Source organism: Grampus griseus (assembly GCF_964374135.1).
Source record: "Grampus griseus genome assembly, chromosome: 19".
NCBI lineage: Eukaryota > Metazoa > Chordata > Mammalia > Artiodactyla > Delphinidae > Grampus > Grampus griseus.
Genome location: NC_139013.1, coordinates 31139105 through 31162877, shown reverse-complemented (window position 1 = coordinate 31162877; position 23773 = coordinate 31139105). Strand labels below are relative to the sequence as shown.

The following is a 23773-nucleotide window of genomic DNA, read 5'->3' as shown; positions in this document are numbered from 1 at the left end:
AAATGTTTACACATTTCCCGACAGATGTACATGTTAGCAAGTAAAAACATCAAACCTTATAATTTACTCTGCCATCAGAGGAGAAATAAAATATTCTCCCCTTGCCCTATGAGCAACAAGGCTTGGTGAATATATCCTAATGAACGGAAGAAGTCCAAAAGTTATGGTTCCTGGCAGAAGGCTTTTCATTAGATAGGAGGTGACTGTGAGCCAGATACTTACTTATCTACAAGAGTCCGTATGACTGCCAGTGTGTCCAGCACTAGTCCGTCTACATTTTGTTTCTTTCTCCTTGGCTCGTGAGGTCCTCGGCCCCTCCTTGGTGGCCGAACAGGGTCCCGGGGTTGGCTCCTCATGTCAGCAGTGGGTACTGCACTGTCGGCCTGCTGCTGCTGGGTGTCAACGCTGTCTTCTGCTCCACTGTCGTCTCGGCAGATACAGGAATTACCCATGGTAGCAGTGGCACCTCTAGTCCCCAGGAAGCGGGCTATGTGCTCCTCAAGAGTCAACAGCAGACCCTGGCCAAGGCTTCTGCTCGCTAAGAACACAGCCCAACCAAAGATAATCATTTAGATAGTTTTCAGTTTTCCAAGTACTGTTGTCATAATCTGGATTTGAGGAACCTGCATCCTATTTGTTTTTAACAACTGAATGCTGAAGAAAGTTGCAGAGTTGATCTCCAACATTATCAATTACAAGGAATCCTGGTCATCCAGTGGCAGTTCTAAAAGAAAAAATGAAAAGGAAAATGAATAAAAGATTCTCGCCTACTCAATTACTCAAACTTTCCTACTTTGATATTATAGATATTAGGATTACAGTGAAGAATCATCTTTGGTTTTTTTATAGGTTTCTGACGCAAAGAGGTGTCTTTATATAAGAATTAACAACCAGTGGTTCCTTTCTATCATTGTAGTATAAAGATGATTGCTAAACTATATCCTTGTAAACCACAGGAGTTACCATAGATTAAAAAAAAAAAATCTCTATCGATACAGAAATACAAGAGAAGAATGTGTTCAACTGTTTTAAGGGCTCCTTTTGTGGATTAAAAAAAAGTCTCCTTTCTTAATTTAAGTGTATGAGAAATTTTAATATGTTTCAAATAAAAATATCTAATTACAGATGTTTGTCTATATGGGGAAGGATGGCTACATGTATATGTATGGCTGAGTCACTTTGCTGTACACCTGAAACTGTAACAATGTTGTTGATCTGCTATACTCCAATATAAAATAAAGTTTAAAAAAAGGACAGAAAAAAGTTATGATACCAACGTGATAGCACCCACTTTATAACAAGAATAATAAAAGGACAGAGTGTTCTGTTTTTTTTTTTTTTTGCGGTACACGGGCCTCTCACTGTTGTGGCCTCTCCCGTTGCGGAGCACAGGCTCCGGACACGCAGGCTTAGCAGCCAAGGCTCACGGGCCCAGCCGCTCCGTGGCACGTGGGATCTTCCCGGACCGGGGCACAAACCCGTGTCCCCTGCATCGGCAGGCGGACTCTCAACCACTGCGCCACCAGGGAAGCCCAGAGTGTTCTGTTTAAATTGCCCAAACTGCATAGATTTCCCATTTGGAGACACTCTTGAGAATTTACAGAAATCATATAAGTAGTTACAAAGTTTTTCTGTTATGTAAGCAAGACTCTGTTTTGGGGAAGGTAAATATATATCACAAGGTTACATTTTCACAATGATAAGTTTGTTGCACACAACTGCTACAAAGTTAAGAACAGGGATGCACCAATGATTTTTGTCTGAGCACCTCATATCGGGCACCAGGCTGGCACTGGGAGAATAAAGATGAACAAGATACAGTCCCCACCCTCCAGGAATTTATGGATGGCCATTCTCATCCCACACAGCATGTTTATCATAAAAAAAAAAAAAAAGCCTAATGATAGAGCCAGCTCTTCATTAAGCTGAGGAAATCTGGTTACATGTAAAAAGAAGTAAAGATTTGGAAGCAGGAGACTAACGTGGGGCTGGTAGCAAAAAGTAAAAAATCATGCTGAGACCTGAAGACTAGGACCCATAAGGACACAAACAGACACATAAGGATTAGAGACTGGTAGTCTCTACTCAACATTTGGCTATTTATAATTACATCCTCATATCTTGAGCACTGGCTCAGAAATAGATATAAATAAAATAATTTAGTGGGATCAGAAACAAGAGAAAACTTATTTCTGTTATTTTGGACAGATTTGTAGTAAATTCTTTTAAATATTTGCCCAGTCTAATTACTGCTCATAGGGGAAAAATGGAAGGGAAAAAATATATATATAATATTTAATCTAATCTAATATGTAGAGAGGGGGAGGGACAGGGTAAGGAAGGGAGGGAAGAAGAGGAGAGAGGAGAGGCAATGGATAGACATTATCTCCCTCCAGACTACCAAGACAGCAATGGCTGAGCCAAGCAATATGACAGATGTTCCTGGTTCTCCCAACATAGTCAGGCTGTGTTCAAAATTTGGAGGTTGTACTTTAAAGGATGTGACTGAAGTATAGGTAGGAATATGATGCAGGGATTCAGCTGAAAATAACCTTTTAAAAGAGAACACAGTGGAAATTCCCTGGTGGTCTAGTGGTTAGGATTCGGCGCTTTCACTGCTGTGGCCCAGGTTCAATCCCTGGTTGGGGGACTGAGATCCTGCAAGCCGTGTGGCACAGCCAAAAATAAATTAAAAATAAATAAATAAATGAAAGAGAACACATTCTAAAACAGCAAAGAGTGGAAGTAATACCATACCATTCCCATCACTGCAGGGGCCAGGGTATATAATTCCCTCCAGAGGGTAGATAACCAAGAGATTTCAATGCTTAAAAGGAGACAGAAATCAGAAATAACTCTTTTAAAGGGTCCTTGGTATAAATTTCTGTTGATCTTATAAATTATGCTGGTTTCTGAGAAAGACCAAAAAGCAACATTTAAGAAGTGATGCTTTGGAACTTCCCTGGTGGTACAGTGGATAAGACTCCGTGCTCCCAATGCAAGGGGCTCGGGTTCAATCTCTGGTCAGGGAACTAGATCCCACATGCATGCTGCAACTAAGAGTTCGCATGCCACAACTAAGGAGCCTGAGAGCTGCAACTAAGACCCAGCACAACCAAATAAAATTAAAAAAAAAAAGTGGTAAAATCTCAGACAGCAAACATTAGGTTAAAAAAAAAAAGTGATGCGTTGGCCCTTCTCACAAGAAAGTTCACAGAGGAGGCACTGCTAGAACAATTTGGATGACAGGAGGTAAGAATCCAAGGTTTCTGGCAGGCCTGCCACTGGGCAGTAGCTTAGCTAATGTCACTTCCTTGAAATCTTAAATTATTAGATTAAAATTTTTTCATCCATTGATTTTTTAAAATTAATTTTTATTGGAGTATAGTTGCTTTACAACATCCATTGATTTTTTTAAACATCTTTATTGGAGTATAATTGCTTTACAATGGTGTTAGTTTCTGCTTTATAACAAAGTGAATCAGCTATACATATACATATATCCCCCTATCTCCTCCCTCTTGCGTCTCCCTCCCACCCTCCCTATCCCACCTCTAGGTGGTTACAAAGCACTTAGCTGATCTCCCTGTGCTACGCGGCTGCTTCCCACTAGCTATTTTACATTTGGTGATTTTTAAAAAATAAAAAGTGAGAGGGAATTCGCTGGTGGTCCAGTGGCTAAGACTCTGTGCTTCCACTGCAGGGGGCACAGGTTCAATCTCTGGTCAGCGAACTAAGACCCCACATGCCGAAATGCGGCCCGAACAAGTAAACAAAACCAAAAAACATAAAAAGTGAATACATGTTCGTTTTATAGACCTAAATGCTGCAAAGGTCTTTTGCTCTTTTCTGAAAGGCTTTCTTCATAGCCCATTCCCTTCCTGGAGGTAACCCCTGCTAAAAGCTTCATGAATCTGTTTCCACACCTATTATTATGTACTTACGAACTGGCTTTAAAAAAATTAATTAGAACATCACCATATTTTCTATGATTTGCTTTTCCCCCCTTAACATCTTTCTATACCAGTATATATAAAACGACCTCATTCCGTTTAAGGCTGTACAGAAATCCATACTCTGGATTAACATAGTTTCTTAACCAATAGTCTATAAACGTCTGTGGCTAAGCCAGCTAATACTTTGCGGATGGCAGAATGTAGTGGTCCAAGATTTGATACAAGGGAACTCTACTTGGGAATGAACGCTCTATCTTCTGGGGAGGTGCTCTCAATGTTATCAGAGCAGGAGGGAATTCCACTGGCTTCTCTAAAGCTCCAGAACCTTTCCATGCAATCAGTATGGAAGTTGGGATGGACATGACATGCAAACAGTAGATTCAATCCAACATGACACATTAAATTGGAGAAGGCATACCTGAGGAAGGGAGACAAATCAGGTACTAAAAATATCGGCAATGATTTGAGGATGTCAAGGTGAGATCAAGTCTCAGAAAACAAAGCCCTGAAGGGGAGAGAACAGGGGATCCTATAAAGTTACAGTTTAATGCTAACACTTGTAGAGCTATTTAGAATAACTAACAAGAAACAATGTTGGGAGTGATTGTGAGGAAAACAGTGGGTTAAAAATAAGTTTACAGACATTGAAAAACCAGTGGAAAAGTGTGAGTCATGATATATACATGATCTGTTAGGATACAACTAACTATCCATGTAAGGGGAATGAGATTCGTATCATAAGCCATATTTGAAAATTCCAAATGGATGAAATTTTTTAATTAAAAAATAAATGCATAAGAAAGAAAGAAAGGAAGGAAGGAAGGAAGTTTGTTGGATCTCAAATTCTTTTTTTTTTAAACATCTTTATTGGAGTATAATTGCTTTACAATGGTATGTTAGTTTCTGCTGTATAACAAAGTGAATCAGCTATATGTGTACATATATCCCCGTATCTCCTCCCTCTTGCGTGTCCCTCCCACCCATCCCTATCCCACCCCTCTAGGTGGTCACAAAGCACCGAGCTGATCTCCCTGTGCTATGCAGCTGCTTCCCACTAGCTATCTGTTTTACACTTGGTAGTGTATATATGTCCATGCCACTCTCTCACTTCGTCCCAGCTTACCCTTCCCCCCTCCCCGTGTCCTCATCAAATTCTTAAACTTTATTCTATCCAAATATTTTTGCTAAGGCTTATTTAAACTGAATGTAGAATAATTAAATCCATGCAGATTTCCATTTAGTATATTTCAAAGCAAATGGAAGATATCCAATAATACAGGTATTTCTAAAAATCTGACTAATTTGGAGGTGAGGAGAATTAAATGTAGTGGGAGTTTGTTTTGTTTTGTTTTTGTTTTTTTTCTATTTCCAAATTGAACTCAAGTATAGTTCAGGTCAATTTTTTCCAAAAGAGTCATTTTCCTTAAATGACCTAGAAAATGATGTCAACTACAAAATTTGTCAGAGAAGGAAATGGAGTAAAAAAATACAAGTATTTTCAATATTTTAAAACCAAAGACTCTTTTGTAAGGACTATCTGTAAAGACCAGGTATAAATAAGTTAATTAGGGGGGAGAAGCCAGGAGGCATTTCAAAGCAAAGACTATGAAACATACAAGGAAAAAATAAGAGCTGTTATCTTTAATTTTTTTCTGAGGGTTACAGCCAAAAGCAGGACAAATAAGTGAACAAAGTGTATGATCTTTCAGATTTATTCAGCACTAAAAAATGTATAGCTTTTCATCTGGAAATGGCTGTCACTTATGACACTTCTCAGAGACTAAATTGTGAATACCTTAGGCAAAAGACTGGGTAGTGAAGCTAAACAATTACACTTTAGACAGCTTCATTTTATCTCATTCCAAAAAGCATTATGTGGCCCACTTTCCAAAGACCATTGTTTTAAGACAGGAACATTCAATGTACAGATCTTGTACAGGATGCCAGAGGCCACCTACAGTACAAGGGCACTGGCTTTGCAGTCACACAGTTTGGGCACAGGTCTCAGCCCTGCAATATTTCCAAATATGCATTCTAATTATCCTGACTACTGACACACTTTAAAACATGGAGGGCTTCCCTGGTGACACAGTGGTTAAGAATCCGCCTGCCAACGCAGGGGACATGGGTTCGAGCCCTGGTCCATGAAGATCCCACATGCCGCGGAGCAACTAAGCCTGTGCGCCACAACTACTAAAGCCTGTGCACCTAGAGCCTGAGCTCTGCAACAAGCACTGCAATGCGAAGCCCACGCACCACAATGAAGAGCAGCCCCTGCTCACCACAACTAGAGAAAGCCCGCACACAGTAACGAAGACCCAACACAGGCAAAAATAAATAAATAAATAAATTAAAAAAACAAAACAAAAAACATGGAGATAGTAATAGTTCTTACACCTCATAGTAGTTCTATGAGGATTAAATGAAATAGTACATGTAAAATACATGGCACAGTGCCCAACATGTAAAATGGATCCCAAAATGCAATATATTATAAAATGAGCAGGTAGCTAATCAGAAGTAACCAGATAACCTGGGAGGTGGGGGCTCTGGAATCAGATCTGTCTTAATTAAGAGCACTAAGATAACTAACAAACTCATCTTTTATAGAACTCATCTACCCTGTACTGAAATAATTATTACTTATCTATACTTTTAGACAAAGAACCTTGGAAAAGATTGTAGCTTAATAATTCCAAAGGTGATGGGCATTAGAGTCACTTAGGTACTTCTTAAAATCCAAATTCCTCGTTCTACTCCAAATAGCCAGCATCTGAATTTCTAGGATGTGGCCCAAGCAAGTGTTTCCTTAAAAGCTCCCCAGGTGATTCTGATGGTGGCCAGGTCTGGAAATCACTGTGCTATAGAACCCAACACAGAAACTGGCACCGTAGGCAGGACTTCCTGACTGAACGAAGGGACAAATTGAAATACTAAAGGGTGATTCTTCTGGGGTCTAAAAAGTTAATCTCCTTTTCCAGAAAAATGAACTGAGACTATCTTTGAACATAGTCTTTTGGTGAGGTTAGCCAAAATAACCATTAGGAAACAGTTACATCCATTAGTGATCATGTACAGTACATACTAACACAATGAAACAGCTCCCTGTATTTCCCACCACATCCATCCTATGAAGCATCATACTGGACCTAGACAGTACCCTGCTTATGGGTAATGTTATCCAAGGGTTGACAGACTGAATGGAATGGAAAATGAGTAAGACTAGAGATTATGTAAAGGCAACACATTTGTAATACCTATATACTTCACCTTAAGTTTGAAGACTACTTAGCATTAGATGGTCAAGTCAGTTTTGAAACCAAAAAAAAAAGCTAGTCACGTAATTTAAATATATACAATTATCAGATTTGCAGCTGTGGCAATCATCAACTGATTTCATGATAGTGATACCACTGGATGCCATTGCTTAGTAGAAATATTTTTCTTGGGCTTCCCAGGTGGCACAGTGGTTAAGAATCCACCTGCCAATGCAGGGGACAAGGGTTCGAGCCCTGGTCCACGAAGATCCCACATGCTACAGAGTAACTAAGCTCGTGCGCCACAACTACTGAGCCTGCGTTCTAGAGCCCGCGAGCCACAACTACTGAAGCCTGGGCGCCTAGAGCCTGTGCTCCTCAACGAGAAGCCGCGCCCCGCAACGAAGAGTAGCACCTGCTCGCCGCAACTAGAGAAAGCCTGCAGGCAGCAACGAAGACCCAACACAGCCAAAAATAATAAATAAATAAAAATAAATAAATTTATTTAAAAAAAAGAAATACTTTTCTTACCATCTAAATGGTAATGCTTTTTAAATCATTACACTGTTCATGACTATTTTGCTAAAAGGGCATAATTACAAACCTTTCCTTTGCAAATCTACTTCTCTGAAGTGTAGTAATATTTATTTTTATCCTCCCCCTTTGAAAAAAGAAAGTAAAGACTATTCTTTCCATTTCTATATCATTTATGATTTATTAATTTTACATTTTATATGTTTTAAAGCCGCTCTGAGAGGGGGAAAAAACAAACTTGGGCTCTCAGTAAGTTTAGTGTTAAAGGAGTGAGGTCTGGTTCAAAAAACACAGACCTCTACCATCATAAACAGCTCACCACAGAGACATCTGCCAAATGGCCTAACCCTCTCTAACAAATGGTCCAGGAATCAATGATTCATCTCTTCAAATATTTGCTTGCATTCAACCATAATACAGCTCAGTGACTTTAAGAATACTTTCTTTTCTCTGAAAATAAGACTTCAGGATTGTGCTGCCGAGACAGGAGAGGCTGGTTAAATGAATGACCATAGGAAGAAAAACCAAACTTTGGGCATAAAATTACTATTGCTGTCATCTTTACCTCATTGTTCCAAAACAGTGGATGCAGGACTTTTTTCCAATCCACCACTCAAAGGCTAAATTGTATAGCATGAACAATAACAATATATAATACACTGGAAATATTAATGATTTTCTCTCCTTAGAAAATGTTTTGGATTTTTCCCCTAAGACAGTGAATGCATTACAAGTGATAGCTTCTAGTGTTCACTATGCCCCTCGGACATTTTATTATGAAAAATTTCAAACATATAGCAAAGGTGAATTTTACAGTGAACACCTATATACCCAGCACCTAGATTCTACCATTTACATTTTACTATACTTGCTTTATCACATCTCTACACATCTCTATCCATCATCAATCCACCTATTTTTTTGATGCATTTCAAAGGCATCAGTATACTTCCCCCTAAAAAATTCAGTATGCATATCACTAACTGGACTTCAATATGTTTTGAGGTTACATTTATATGTAATGAAATGTACAGGTCTTAAGCATGTATGTGCTGAACTTTGTCTAGTGCGTATACCTGTATAACTCAAACCCTATCAAGATAGGGAAACTCACCCAGAAATATGTTTGCTTTTAAAATATCCTGCAGGACGCCCCAATGACCACAATTTTCTTGTATTTAAATGGGGAAAACTTGGAGGGCAACAAGATTCTTTGGTAGCAAAGTAGATAAGAACGGTGTATTGTATATCAAGACTACACTTGCCAGTTGAAACAGAAACCACCTAAAGACATTTTAACAAGAGCATTTTTTGTCTCTAGACTCTAAGGTATCTGATATTCAGGGGAAAGGGAAGTGAAAGATTGTGAAATATTTGGTTGGAACTTCACTTTTCCCCCAAAAGGAAAGGCAGCTCTGATAAGATATTTTTACATGTCGTCCAGGTGTCCAAAACTGTCTGCAGTGGCACTGGGCACTTGAGGTTTAAGTCACATAGAGTATTCTTATCCCCTGCATTGTAACCTTCAAGTTGTCTGGGAAAAGCACTGAATGATTCTGATATTTCTCTTATGCACTGAGGTTAGTTTAAGAAAGTACATCTTTGAGGTAAAAGTAGATAATTTTTCTGGTTGAACTGTTAGAGGAGTATTTATGGCTAGGACAGAGTAAGGGATTTCCAGAAGCAAATAACAGTAAAAAAGAGAGGGAAAAAAAAAAAAGAGAGAAATGAATAATCCCTGTCTGGTCTCAAAGTTTGAAAAATTTGCCTTGGACCCAAAAAGGAAATGCTAAGAAAGAAATGAGGTAAGTGCTAATGATGGCTACCACACAGAGGAGAAAAACAAATGTAATACTCCATGCTGTTTGGGATTTTCACCTCCAGGAGACCAAACAACAGGAAATAATATAGATGTGTCATTCAAACACATACATGATTAACAAATCTGAAGGAAAAGGACTTTTCTGTTATAGGAAACTCTTTGCTATTAAGAAAAGCAAACAAAATGTGTAAACAGTATGAATAGCAACATTTTCCTTAATGAGATCCACTTAAAGTGGTGTCTGAAAACACTCAATTGCACTCTCAACTGTATACCTACCAGAACCTAACAGGTATTCAATAAGCATTTTAAGTGAGTTTATTCTAAAATCTGTAAAGGGGATATATGTATATGTATAACTGATTCAGTCTGTTATAAAGCAGAAACTAACACACCGTTGTAAAGCAATTATACTCCAATAAAAATGTTAAAAAAATCTGTAAAAAAATATTTATCTCTTTGAGAAGCTGAGACAACATCACTCAATAAATATGAATCTAATGCTTATATGCCAGGCACAGAGCAAAGATGAAAAAAGGTCCCTCGTGCTCTTCTTAAAGGGATGAAGGACAGACAACACAGAGTGCCCAACCCATAATATAGCACCTGCCACAGAAGCCCATGCATATAGTGTCAGGTTCACTAGGAGGAGGCCTCTCGCTCCCCCATTCTTCCAGTGGAAAAGGAACTTAGTAACATTCAAGTATCTCCACAGGAGCAAGTTTTTAGGTGACTGTATAAATCAGCATTAGCAAAAGAGGAATGAAGGATTTATATTTGCACTGCAACACATTCATGTCTTAAATAAGCCAAAATATTGTTGGTACAAATATCCCTGACCACACAGTGAAAGGTTAACTGAAAGTCCATAAATTAAATTGCTAAAGATGAAGCTAACAGTAACTCTAATGAAAAATAAAGAGGAAACACGATGAAAAACCGAGATCAATTTGAGACAATACTGATGATGCATCCCAAATAAGCATCATCCCTTCCTGAATATTGTAGGAATCCCCATTCTGCATATGACATGTAAGAAGCTTTGCATTGGTGCCAAGTTTCCCATGACAGTACTTCCTGGAAGAAAAAGGTATTAGAGATAACAGTAAACTCAAATGTTGTGCCAGTTTTAGTTTATGAATATTATGTTTTAGTAATCCTCAATAATTTACTTGGCAGGTTATTAATAAGTAGCCTTTAGGCATAGGTAGGTATGAACAACTATGAAGCAATAAGAATTGAAAAAAAGGAGAGGGGCCAGGTAGGAGCCATACTTTGAGAATCATTGCATTAAAGGAGCACAGATGAGGAAACTTAATTCTTCAGGAGGTAGAAGGGGTAAGGAAAAAAAACTAACACTGAAACATTAAGCTGAGGTAATAATAAACCTGCCAAGTAAGGTATTTCAAAACCTTCTACTTGATGTATATATACATACATGAAATTATGCTTGGAAACTATAATTTCAAGCAATAAGAAAGCTACATACAGGGTTCATTCCTTAACAAACTTAAGGAGTGCATCAATCCTTTGCTGTCTCAAGTGCATTCTTAGTTTTCAAAAGCTTAGGGAGGGAGAAAGGGGAATATTCTCTAAGAGCTTATCACTATTAGATAACTTTATCTCATTTAGCCTTGTATATATCATAGTTATCTACAGTTAAACATGCTTTCACATACTGAACCAGCAAGCATTCCCTTTTGGAATGGACACTGAGAGTAAAATATAACAAATATGTACCTTTTTCTAATCATAAAGGTTGGCAAGAAAACTATATCAAAAGCCAACTTATTGAACAGATAAACCAAAGGGCACATATTCACTTTTTTGCATTCCTAAAAGTTGTGAAAGTCTCCTCCTAAGCTGGTGGCCCAAGTTATGGCATTTATTACTTCATAACTGTTCTGTTCTTTAATTTTCTAACTTGCATACCAGGAAAAAACTATCCAAATTCAATGGTAAATGCCTTGAAAAATGCCCAAGTATTTGAAGAGAAGCTAAATAGATACTTTACTACCCACCCTTCCCCGGCCATAACTCTTTTGAAATAGATTACCGTTGTTCTACCGTGGTTCCTGTCTGTGATGCCTAATGACTTTTCACTTACTTTTGCAACCCTGTGACGGTCACATCCTACTTTACAAGAATCCCACCACAAACCAGAAAATTTCCAATTTAAAGTAGCGTAATAGTGAGACTTCCCTGTGCAGTGGTTAAGAATCCACCTGCGGATGCAGGGGACACAGGTTCGATCCCTGGTCCGGGAAGATCCCACATGCCGCGGAGCAACTAAGCCTGCGTGCCACAACTACTGAGCCTGTGCTCTAGAGCCCGTGTGCCACAACTACTGAAGCCCGCGTGCCTAGAGCCTGTGCTCCACAGCAAGAGAAGCCACCTCAATGAGAAGCCCACACCCTGCAACAAAGAGTAGCCCCCGCTTGCCGCAATTAAGAGAGAAAAGACTGCACGCAGCAACGAAAACCCAACAACAGCCAAAAAAAATATTAATTTAAAAAAACAGTAGCGTGATAGTGATTACCATCTCAAGAATTCCTAATAATTTTCAAACTATATGGGTACTAGATTGTCCAAGAGAGTTGTATTTTAAAGAATTCAAAATGACTTCTCATTTCATTATAACAAATTACTTCATTATTAGGAAAAGCATAGGCAATTCCTGATAGACCGAATTAAGCTCATGAGTTGAAACAGACTGTAATAAATTCACTTTAGGAACACACAATGATTTTTTTTTTATTATACTCTTGCCAAAACATACTTCAAAGTTGTTGTTTTCCCCTATTCACTACAGAATAACATACTACTACATAAAATGCTAAGTTTTTATTTTCTCTTGATTCTTGGCCAATTTACTAACTGGAAAGTTATTTTGCTGACAAAGCAGAAAAAGTCCACATAGAGTATGCTGGAACACTTCCTACAGTCAATAACGTAAAAATAATCATGGAGCACAGAAATAATGAAAACAGCAAAAGCAGGACACAGACCTTAAGCAGTAGATCTGGACGACATATACCCTGGGAACCAGAAAGCTCACAAAATCACCACAGTGATTTTTTCAAAAAAGACTCATGGAACATAAGATTAGAAAAACAGGAAGTTCAAGTCGGCTTTTTGTTTTTAAAAAAAAAACTTCAAAAATCACAAATTACTAAATATTTGTTAAACCAGCTCTAACAAATGCAACTAAACAAAAATTAGGAAAATGTCAGACATGGGCACAGTATGTATACCCTCACAGAGGGAGCTACAAGGCAAGATGTCACCCCAGGAAATGCAAACTATATATGGTGAAAAGTAGAAAAAACCACTGTGGAAGAGAAATATAAAAGCAATAGCTAATGCGCCTCATAATCTATAGTTTGGGGCTACTACAGGAAGGCATAGTATTCATGGAAAAAAGAGGAGGTCTCATTTATAAAATCACAACTGAGGGAGGAAACATGATATTCACTACCTGTAGACATCCAAAGGCCACAAATACATATATATGGGGAAAGGGGAGGTAGTTTACAATATTGAGATCAAATTACCTACAAGAAAATTTCAGCTGTCAGAAAAAAAAACTCCCGAAGGAAAAGATTATATCATAGGGTTATCTTCTGCCAGTACCATCAGAAGTTCAAAGTAAATTAAAACTCTGGGAGCAAAACTGGAAATCCCTCTACCCCCATCTAAGCAGGGGTTGAAATCATGGGTTTAAAATTATATGACCTACAAAGCTGTAAACCTTGAAGCTTTCGGTACAATATGACTTCCAGCACTCCATAGGTGATCAACAAGTGTATTAAATGCTAATCCCTTACATCTACATACTGCTTTACAGTTTAGAAAGTGCCTTCACTTTCATTTCTCAACAGCAACCCCTTCGATGGTAGAATCACAATACTTTACTTCCACACAGCTTGTAGTCTGTAAAGTACTTTCACACACTGTGTTATTTTACAGAAGAGACCCAAGGAGGTTAAGGAGGAGGAGATGGTAGGTAAGGGGCCTGGACAACCAAGGGACTCTATTCAGTCAGTTAAATAGACACTTCTAACCTTTAGAAGTTCAAAGTACAACACTCCAGGGGGAGCAACCTCATTCAGACAGCTATACAGGATAGAACGCCAGAGTCTCAGTGGACTATTTCTGCCTCTACCACCGCCCCCCAAAGACAGGGAAACTGAGGTAGCAGGTAGAACAAAAGCCTGATCTAGAGTCACGCAGGGCGTGTTGGTGGGACAGACTTCCCCCACTCCACCTGCACTATACCCAGAAGCGGCTGAATCCTGTGTTTGAGAGGAAAACGCTTGCCATTCCCGCTTCCCTCTCACTATTCCCCACCCAGGCTTTCCTATGGATGGGGGTCTTCTCTTCCCGGAATCGCGCAGCAAATCCCCTCTCTCCAGGCCCTTACCCATTTGTCACATGGGGCCTCCGAGGTAGAACCCGCTAGCTCTGGCTCCCAACTCCTAGCCTCTCTCTCTGAGGCGTCTCTTGACCCTAAGGCACGTCTAAGCTTCCCCGGCTATGGTCTACCTCCCACTCGTGCCACCTAAACCTCAAACTCCACAAAAGGAAACCCTCCCCAAGCGTCCTCCCACCTACCTCCTCCACCCTGGGCACCCCTGAGGAGCACTCCTAAATATCAGCAGCCTCCCAGGAGCTACCTGCTTCTCACCTGGGCCCCTTTAGCCGCGGCCTCCTCAGAAAGGCGATCCCCAACAACCTCCTCGGTCAAGAACCCCCTAAAGGGGGAACACCCTCTTCCAGAAACCTCTCCGAGCGTCTTCAGCACGGGCCTCGCTGGAGGACCTCTGGGCTGTTTCCTGGGCTCTGCCCAACGCCACCCCCTCCCAGGCCCCTTCTCGGAACCTCCCCCGGCCCCAGTCCGGTCTCTCCGCCGCAGACTCGGGCGGCTGTTCCCCTCCCTCACGGACGTCTCCAGCCCTGGGATTCCCCCCGCTCCGCGTCCCCAGGGGCTTCCCGGAGCAGCGTGACTGGGCTGCGGCACTGACTTTCTCCAGCTCCCGGGCCCACCCGAGGGAGGAGGCGGCGGCGGCGACGGCGCAACTCCTTTGTGACAGGTCCGAGAGAGCGGTAAAGATGGACGCGAGGCCAAGGCGCTGCCATTACGTGCTGGGCCCACCCCCGCTTCGTACCGCCCAGGCCCTCCCTCAGTCCCCTAGGAAACGCCCCTTCCTCGGTGGCAATCCCTCTTCCTGAAAGCCAATCAGCTTTCAGGTAACACGTCACGTGACATCGCCACTCGGCCCGCCCCCCTGGAGGGAGCTGGCCAATCCCCTTGCTGACGTGTGAATGGCCCAATCAAGTCTCTTCCGCTAGCTTTCTAAGGACCGGATTTCCATCTGTCTCCTGCGGAGGAGGAGAGGTGCGGATTGGGTTACGCTGCCGGAAGGGGGGCGGAGCTCTGTTGTGGCGGTGAGGAAAAGGAAGCTCGGCGGGGTCGAAAGAAATATAAAAGCAAAGGCTATTTTCGTTCTTTCTTTCTGTTTTTACTTTCTTTCTGTTTCTTTTTCCTGAAGAGCGAGCGGCCCTTGCGGTGGCGTTTTGGGGTGGGCGCCGCCGAGGTGAGGGGGTCTCGCCTCCCGCACGCTGGTAGGTGAGTGCGGCCTGGGCCCTGGCCAGGCAGCGAGACCTGGGCTCCGGCTTCCTCGCTCCGGAGGTGAGGGGCTGCGTTTGATGGGAGGTTTAGGGCCAGGTCTGCCCTCAGTCCGCTCTCTCGCCCAGTGTTCTGAGTAACCGGGGACTGGGGCTTGCGGGGCCCAGCCTGAGGGAAGCCGAGGGAGCCCGCGAGAATGCCTTCAGGTCCTGTGGAGGAGGATGCCGACCCTTTCAAGGGGTCCTGGGACTTTGGGCCTCTAGTCGGCTCCCCTCTACCTTTTCTGTCAGGTGGGGCCACCCAGGCTCCAGGTGAGGAGCGGGCTCTATCCCAAACGTCTTGGAACGGCTCCAGGCTACTCGGGAGATGTGGGGGGTGCCTGGTTGGAAATGATTGAGTCACAGAATTAGTGCAGGAGGAGAAACATTTATTATGTACCATGTACCAGTAGATGTGCTCAGTGCATTTTCTTCTAATGGAAAACAAACCGGTGTGCTCATTTTGCAGAAAACTTAGGAAACTAAGACCGCGCGGGTTGAAGCGTCTTGTTTGAGAGTTGCTGGCCCAGGTGAATGTCAGTGCGCATGGCGGGAAAGGGGGAGTGCGCGTTCAGAGCACTGGTTCTTAAACTAGTAGAAAACAAGAGCTTCTGCGGCCCTTTTAAAATGCATATTCTCGGACCCCACCCTAGATAGTCGGACTGGGGTGTTGGGTGGGACCCAGGAAGCCAAGTGCGGGTCTGGTGGTCAGAATTCCCAATGACCTATTGTGTACCAGCTGTTGGGTAAGATTTGTTGATAATTCTTTCAGCTGTGTGCCTTATTGCTTTGTTAACAAGGACCCCGTTAAATGGTTTGGAAGGCACTGCTTTTGAAACACTTGAGAGGAATTAGTGTGTAGGCCCCTTTTTGATAACAAGCAATTGAGCTGAGGTAAAGGCAGCTTGTACAGTCTTTCAAATAGAGCTCGAGGTTAACAATTTGTAAGGGTCTGAAAGCAGAGGCTACCCAATTATCTTTCTCACCTGAGGTCTTGGTGCCTCAGGTGAGAAATTCTTCGTGGTTGTAAGAAAGGAAGAATTATGTCAATACCATTTACTTGGTTAACAGTGTTTAGCTTCTAAGAATCTTGCTGTTTTGGTTAGAATCAAGCTGCTGCTTCAGAAATTGAAAACCACGTATCTGGTAAATGAAGTAATTTAAGTGCATGGTTTAGCCATAGACTCAGTTGTGTGTAATTATGTCTTCGTGGCAGCTAAATTAAACAATTTCAGTGTGCTCACTGTTAATCACCTTTTGTACATGCTTTGTCTTAATTCTCAAATATGATCTGTGTCACTTTTTACTATAGAATGTGTTTTACAGATTATTTTGTCCTTGTCTTTGGTTTTCTGCATTTTCATTATGATGTATGCAACTATGGATTTGTTTTTGTTCAGTTTGGTGTTTATTACACTTACTAATTTGTGGATTGGTGTCTTTCATTAGTTCTGTAAAATTCTCAGCCATTTTATATTCATGTATTGCTTCTGCCCCGTTGTTTATCTTCCTTCTTTATTGATTTAACATAGACCTTTTCACTCTCTTCTTTATGCCTCTTACTCTTTTTATTTTTCTGTACTATATTCTGGATAATTTCTTCTTTATTAATTCTTTCATAGGTTACTTCTAACCTGTTATTAAACTCATCTGTTGCAATCTTAAATTCAGTTATTGCATGTTTTAGTTACTGAAGTTTTATTTTTCTTTTCTTTTCAAATGTGCCATGCCACTGTCTTACAGTTTCTTATTCTCTGCTATTAATTTTGAGGCTTGGTTTTTATTTCTTTAAACATGGTAAGCATAGTTGTTTTGTAATCTATATGTGTAAATTCCTTTGGGAATGTGAATTTCCTTTGAGTCTGTTTCTGTTACCCATTATTCTTGCTTTTTTTCTTACCAGTTCACCTTTACCTTCATGGTGTAGTTCTTTGGGGTACCAGATTAAGATGGAGAAAGAGGTGGTTGGTTATCAGACTCTGCACACCCTGGGTGGGCTCCCTGCTTTTGAGTTTTGCTTCGCAAGGGCACCAAAACAGTAACTTTCAATTTTCAAGATCAGAGAAATCCTTGGGATGAAAACCAGTTTGAATATTGGACTTAATCTGGTTTTCACCTTGTCTTGGATTTTTGGCCAAGTTCTTTACCATCTTGTTAGCTTTTCTATTTGTTTAAAAATTATTTTAAAAAATTCTTCCAGTTTTACTAATCATAGAGGTAGGGGATTGGTCTCAATTACCTAGCCCACTATTTCTGGAAATGAAGGCCCCCTTTGATTTTGATTTTAGAGTGTGAAATATGTCATTTCAGGCAAACTTGAGTTAAAGATTATTTTTCTTAATATATGTAAAACTTCCACCACTTTTCACTGTGCAGTGTCATAGCTGCAAAATTAAGCTTCCCCTGTGCTTTTTTCCTAGTCTTCCTTATCTAACTTCCATTCTCTGAGACCATTTAACCTCATTCTATACTTCCTTAAATTGCTCATGTACCAACCTTCTCTCTTTTATTGAGTGCAAGTTCCTCACTTGCTAAAAAGTAGTGCCAGTTTACTACCTAGCACTGTGCCTTGCACATAATAGGTTCCCTGTAAAGATTTAGTTCAAAAATACAGCTGAAGGAGTTAGTGGGCCTTGTATGATTGGTGTAATGTAAAACCTTTTTTTTTCTTTTTTAAATTTGGCCTTAGGAGATACATAAAGCCTGGAGGGTGGGGGTGGGAAGGAGTATGATTTAATGCGGGTTAGGTTCCAGAGTTAGCCCAGATCGTAAAATAGTGTGTAATCAAAGCTATCCTCGAAAAACTTTTAGGGAGGCACCATGTTGGATGTAGGTATACCAGTGCAGCAAAATTCCAGCATGGCCAGATTTTCCTCCGGCTTTGAAACAGATGCTGTTTTTCTTCCTTTGAGTCCCAGGTGAAGTAGTTGGTTTGCATTTAGGAATCACAATGTGTAAAAAAAATATAACTAATACTAGAATCACACGTAGTGAGGGAAGTGTTTACACTCTGAGAGGCACACATGAATTGCGGAGCTGAGAATCAGCTAAGGGAACCAATATTTAAGTTCTCTCTTTTTTTCTTCCAGTGGATATAGATGAATTCAGGGTAAATGCACATATGATATTTTGTTCTTGTGCTGTGGAAAGATAAATGTATATTTAGGTTTTTTTTTAACTTTTAACTTCATGTGTTTTTTAGATGCCTAGACAACCAGAAGTTTACTTCAAATTGCTCTTTATAGTAAACATTCTAAATATGAATTACACTGCTTATGGTGTACCCTCATTTTGAGATTCTTTTGTCTCCTTTGCTAGTGGAGTAGGTTAAATAAGCCTCAGTGTTAGAACAGTGACTAAGGATTACTTTGTCTAATAATAAGTGCTGACAAAGTGTTCTCTGTTAGTAGTTGTCATTCTCTGAAGTTTTATTTATTTATTTATTTATTTTTGGCTGAGTTGGGTCTTCGTTGCTGCCTGTGGGCTTTCTCTAGTTGCCGTGAGTGGGGGCTACTCTTGGTTGCGGTGCGCGGGCTTCTCACTGCTGTGGCTTCTCTGGTTGCAGAGCACGGGCTTTAGGCACGCGGGCTTCAGTAGTTGTGGCACGTGGGCTTAGTTGCTCCGTGGCATGTGGGATCTTCCCAGACCAGGGATAGAACCGTGTCCCCTGCCTTGGCAGGCGGATTCTTAACCACTGCACCACCAGGGAAGTCCCTGAAGTTTTATAATACAGGGAAAGTTGGCTTGATCTAAACTGCTGTAGCTTGGTAGAAGTGTCTCCTGGCCAGAAAGCAGTCTTTATTTGGAATATTTTTGAGTTTGCCAGATGGCAAATTCCTTTTAGTTGCTGTCCTGCATTTTGAAATCCCGTGTGACTTGAACATCAGGATAAAAATGTTGGAAGAGCAGTACTTAAATATATTTACTGACAGAAAGAAAGTGGATAGGCCTATCGTTTTTGCTCCCCAAAGGGAAGCCTTAGAACACTGTAACACAGAGATCTGATCCTCCCTGGTGTATTTTTACACGTACAGTGTATCTAATGTTAGAAATTAGGAGGGTATGGTGGCTAGTGATGTAAACACTTAGGTAGTCTGCCATCACAAAATTCAGTTCCATAGGAAACCAGATCTCATTAATTTGTATCATGGCACGAGCTAAATGGAATAATTTTCAGGTCAGCAATGGCAATTATTTTGGGAGCAGCAATGTAAGTTTTGTTTTTTAAAACTTGTATAGCATGGTATGTATGAGTCCATGCTGTCCCACCAACCTGGAAATTAAATACTACAGTCTCCAGTACAAATACAGTAGTGCAGTGTTTAACATTTACTTCAGCTTGAAATATAAGAACTTTGTTTCTTTGGCTGTCAAGCAAATTTGAAAACTCTTTGCATCAGTTTGAAACTTTTAAGTTGGGACAAAGTGATTTTGGCATGGTTTTGGTTTTCCATGAATTCCCTATTTGAAGAACTTAAATAATCCTTTTAAAAATAATGTAATGTTTAATTTGATAATTAAACTTGAGTCGCCATGCAGAAAAGCTATGTGGGTAAAGGAAAGTTGGCAGCATTTATTCTTTCTAAAATTAAACACAGTAAGGACAAAATAAGCATTCTCAATGTAAATCCTCTTCATCCCTAAATGAATTTTTATAATTAGATCCCCGGACCCCTGGGCTTTTGTTTGTTTGTGTTTTGTTTTAAATTATTTTAGCAAACAAAAGAGGAAAATAAGAGACTTGTGAAAATTTAGATAGGCTGTAGGAATTTGAAATAGACACTTTAATTTCTGGTTTCTCTGTCCACTTCCAGAAGAAGGTAAGTTGTGGGTACTCATCACCTTTCTAATGCAGAATAAACAGTCAGTGAATGTTGGACTCTTCAGAGAAAAATGCTTTGTGTGGGAAATATTTATTGCTTAGTGTGAGAGCATTTTTTTAGTCAGTTGAAATTAAAGGAAAGTAGCAAGAGTTGTTTTTTTTCCAAAAATAAATTATTTATTTATTTTTGGCTGCGTTGGGTCGTCATCGCTGCGCACGGGCTTTCTGTAGTTGCAACGAGCAGGGGCTACTCTTCCTTGCGGTGCACGGGCTTCTCATTGTGGTGGCTTCTCTTGTTGAGGAGCACGGGCTCTAGGCACACGGGCTTCAGTAGTTGTGGCATGTGGGCTCAGTAGTTGTGGCTCGTGGGCTCTAGAGTGCAGGCTCAGTAGTTGTGGTGTTTGGACTTAGTTGCTCCGTGGCATGTGGGATCTTCCCAGATAAGGGCCCAAACCCATGTCCCCTGCATCGGCAGGCAGATTCTTAACCACTGCACCACCAGGGAAGTCCCACAAGAGTTATTCTTAAAGAAGACGTCAGTTATCTAATATAGTAACGTGATGTAATCTTTGGTCTTGTGTTTCCTATTGCACAAGTTGTATAGTGTTTGAATAGAATTCCCTATGGGACAAAGACGCTTTGGTGAATATTTGTTTAATGACTACCATTTTCTATAATTTCCATTGGACAGTATCTAAGAATATTCATGTGAGAGCATTCCCCCCTGCTCAGATTCTTCAAATCCTCTCCATGGTTGGTTTATTCAATAAGTATGTCTTTATATTTCATGTATGGCAGACACTGTGCTAATAAGCACTGTGAGTAAAAAGAGCTGTTGGAATAGTCATAAATGGTAAAACACAATGGGTAAGTGCTATAGTAGAGTAATAAATAGCTGGAATAGGGACCAGAGGAGAAACAGGGAGACTAATGGAATGCTCTTGCAGTAGTTTATGCAAGATGAGGCCCTGCAAAGAAGAGATTAGAAAGGAAAGGACTCTTAAAGGAGAGGATGAATTAGAAAGAGATCATTATGAGGTAGAAATAACAGAACTTAGAGACTGGTGGCATGTAAGGGAAAAAGGAAAAAGGAGTCTAGATATATGCCCAGGTTTTCAGCCTGGGAAACTTGATTGATCCATATTTGTGCCCTTCATTACTGCCTCCTACCTGTACTGTTCACTTTGGTAATTCATTACATACACTATTGGTATTAACTAGTGCAAGAGTACTAACTCTTAAAGTTTATTTTCTTTATCACCCCATAGAATTTGGCACAGTGCTGGACACAGTTCAGCATTCAGCACAATGTTGAGTTTATTTAAATTGAATTAATAATAAACAGTAAAAGAGAGAACCACAGTAAAGGGGAAATATAGAATTACCAAATATGTATACATGTACATTTTCCCTAATTTCTGTTGTGGTCCCTTTCCCACTTCACATATCATGGTTGTTTATGTCACTGATTTATTTCTCCTGCACTCCTTGAGTGCAGACAGTATTTCTCTCACTCCCATAACCAGAGCTTAGCATAGCACTTTGTAGTAATGGCAAACCTTTCAAAGCATTTTTAAGCAGGTGCCAAACACTGTGCTAAGTGCTTTACGTGAATTCTCTTGTTATCCTCACAAAAGCTTTATAAGTTGTGCAGTACTATTTTAATCCCCATTGGTGAGTGCAATCTGTGGATTGGGAAACTAAGGCTCAGAGGAATTAAGTGACTTGTCCAGGATCATACAACTTGTAAGTGGCAGAACCGAGGTCTCTTGATCTCAGAGTCTATAGTCTTCATCATTACCTGTATCATTACCTCTTGTAAGGAGACTGCAACAGAAGGTATTTGTTATATATTGGTTGAATTAGATTAGGTTGTAGTGAAAGGTGTCTTGAAGTTAAGCTGACTTCTTGGCAATATTTATTGACAGTGAAGTTTTGAATTCTGAAAAGACAATATTTCTGGAGAAGAAATATTCTGAATATTATCCAGAATACTCAGGAGTATGACCACTTATTCATGAATATTTTCTGTACTTTAACCTCTCCTAATATAAAAATTAATTAGCCAGAGGGCCACTGGTGGCATTGAAGGCAAGAAGGGAACAACAGTAGTTGAAGTGCCAGGAAATGAGGACCTACAGAAGATGTGCAAATTGAAGAAAGAGACAGATAAAGCAGTCTATGGTTTAGTCTTGGCCCTTTTAAACTTACAGAAATTTATTATAATTAGGTGTGTCCATCTAGTTTTATTTTGGGAATGAGGGAATGTCAGGATTATATTAGCTTTAAAGAATAGAGTTTTGGACTTCCCTGGTGGCGCAGTGGTTAAGAACCCGCCTGCCAATGCAGGGGACACCGGTTTGAGCCCTGCTCTGGGAAGATCCCACATGCCACGGAGCAGCTAAGCCTGTGCGCCACAACTATTGAGCCTGTGCTCTGGAGCCCACAAGCTACTAACTAACTAAATAAATTTATTTAAAAAACAAAATAAAGAACAGATTTTTTACAAGTGTTGATTAGTTTTTACTGTGTGAGTGTTTTCTCAGGAAGTCAACCCTTTGAGAGAAGTAGAGTTTCTCTGTCAAATTCTAAATCCATTGTCTTTAAATTTCCTTTTTTTGGTGTGTTTCTGCCTTGTTTTCATTTTCATTAGCCAGCGGTGATCCTTGATTTTGTCCTTATTTATGAAAGATGGGGAAATAGCACAGGCTAAACTCTTTGGGTAGAAATTGAATTCTAACACTTTTTTTAAAAATCTCTTTATTTATTTATTTATTGGCTGCGTTGGGTCTTTGTTGCTGTGCGCAGGCTTTCTCTAGTTGCGGTGAGTAGGGGCTACTCTTCGTTGAGGTGTGCGGGCTTCTCATTGCAGTGGCTTCTCTTGTTGTAGAGCACGGGCTCTAGGCGTGCGGACTTCAGTAGTTGTGGCATTTGGGCTCAGTAGTTATGGCACACGGACTTAGTTGCTCCATGGCATGTGGGATCTTCCGGAACCAGGGATCGGACCCGTGTCCCCTGCCTTGGCAGGCGGATTCTTAACCACTGCGCCACCAGGGAAGTCCCGAATTCTAACACTTTTGAGAAAAAGATTGATGAAAAGGAGAGTAAGAATGTCTTGGAATCCCATAAATTTGTCTTTTCCCAAAAGTAATTGATAAATGTTGGGAAGATTCTTATTTTTCTAGAGTTTCCATTTCAAATCCAAACCCTTGTTTACATGTATCCTAAAGGCTTGTTTACATGTATCCTAAAGGCTCTGTCCCTTGAGTTTCAGGGATCTTTGTTAAAGTTAAGTGAACGTAGGTTCTTCTTTTTCCAAAAAGTCAACAGGCTATGAAAATTAAATGGTTTTACTTCCTTAATTTTACATTATAAGAATAATCTTAAGAGTCTGAATTCTTATTTAGATTGAAGCATGTAAGATTCTAGGTTTTTATTTTGGCCTTTTAGAAGAGTTCTTTCAGTATTAATATTTTCATTTTTTAAGTGTAACGAGAGTGAAGAGATGCATTTAATGGCATACCAGTTGCGTTACCATATCCTAAAATTTATTTACCAGGTTTAAATCATATGCAATTCGTTAAGTTCACTGCTTTGAGACACTTTTTTCTCTATTTTATAAGATTAAAGGAACTAGAAATGTTTGACTTAGAAAAGCGACAAATTAGGAGGAAAATGGGAGTTGTCTTCAAACAACTGCAGCATTGTCATGTTG

At 40.3% G+C, this 23773-nt stretch overlaps 2 protein-coding genes across 8 annotated transcripts in view; one reads left to right on the top strand and one right to left on the bottom strand.

The window, feature by feature from the left end:
- RSPRY1 (ring finger and SPRY domain containing 1) overlaps nt 1-14718 on the bottom strand; it is a 46668-nt gene extending 31950 nt beyond the window's left edge. The window contains exons 1-2 of one of the 2 annotated variants that reach the window (XM_082676365.1): nt 14594-14718; nt 223-724 (exon numbers count right to left, since the gene is read on the bottom strand). In XM_082676365.1, coding sequence (XP_082532491.1) covers nt 223-569 — 347 coding nt within the window. In that variant the 5' untranslated portion in view covers nt 570-724; nt 14594-14718. The remainder of the gene's footprint in view (nt 1-222; nt 725-14593) is intronic. The other variant, XM_082676366.1, reaches the window with a different exon arrangement.
- Nucleotides 14719-14977: 259 nt separating this feature from the next.
- The window catches only part of PSME3IP1 (proteasome activator subunit 3 interacting protein 1), a 45916-nt gene continuing 37120 nt past the window's right edge, over nt 14978-23773 (top strand). For 2 of the 6 annotated variants that reach the window (XR_014298166.1, XM_082676641.1), the window contains exon 1: nt 14996-15198. The gene's annotated coding sequence lies outside the window, so the exon portion shown is untranslated. Of the gene's footprint in view, nt 15262-18713; nt 18736-23773 lie in introns of those variants that run through there. The other 4 variants (XM_082676643.1, XM_082676645.1, XM_082676642.1 and 1 more) reach the window with 4 other exon arrangements.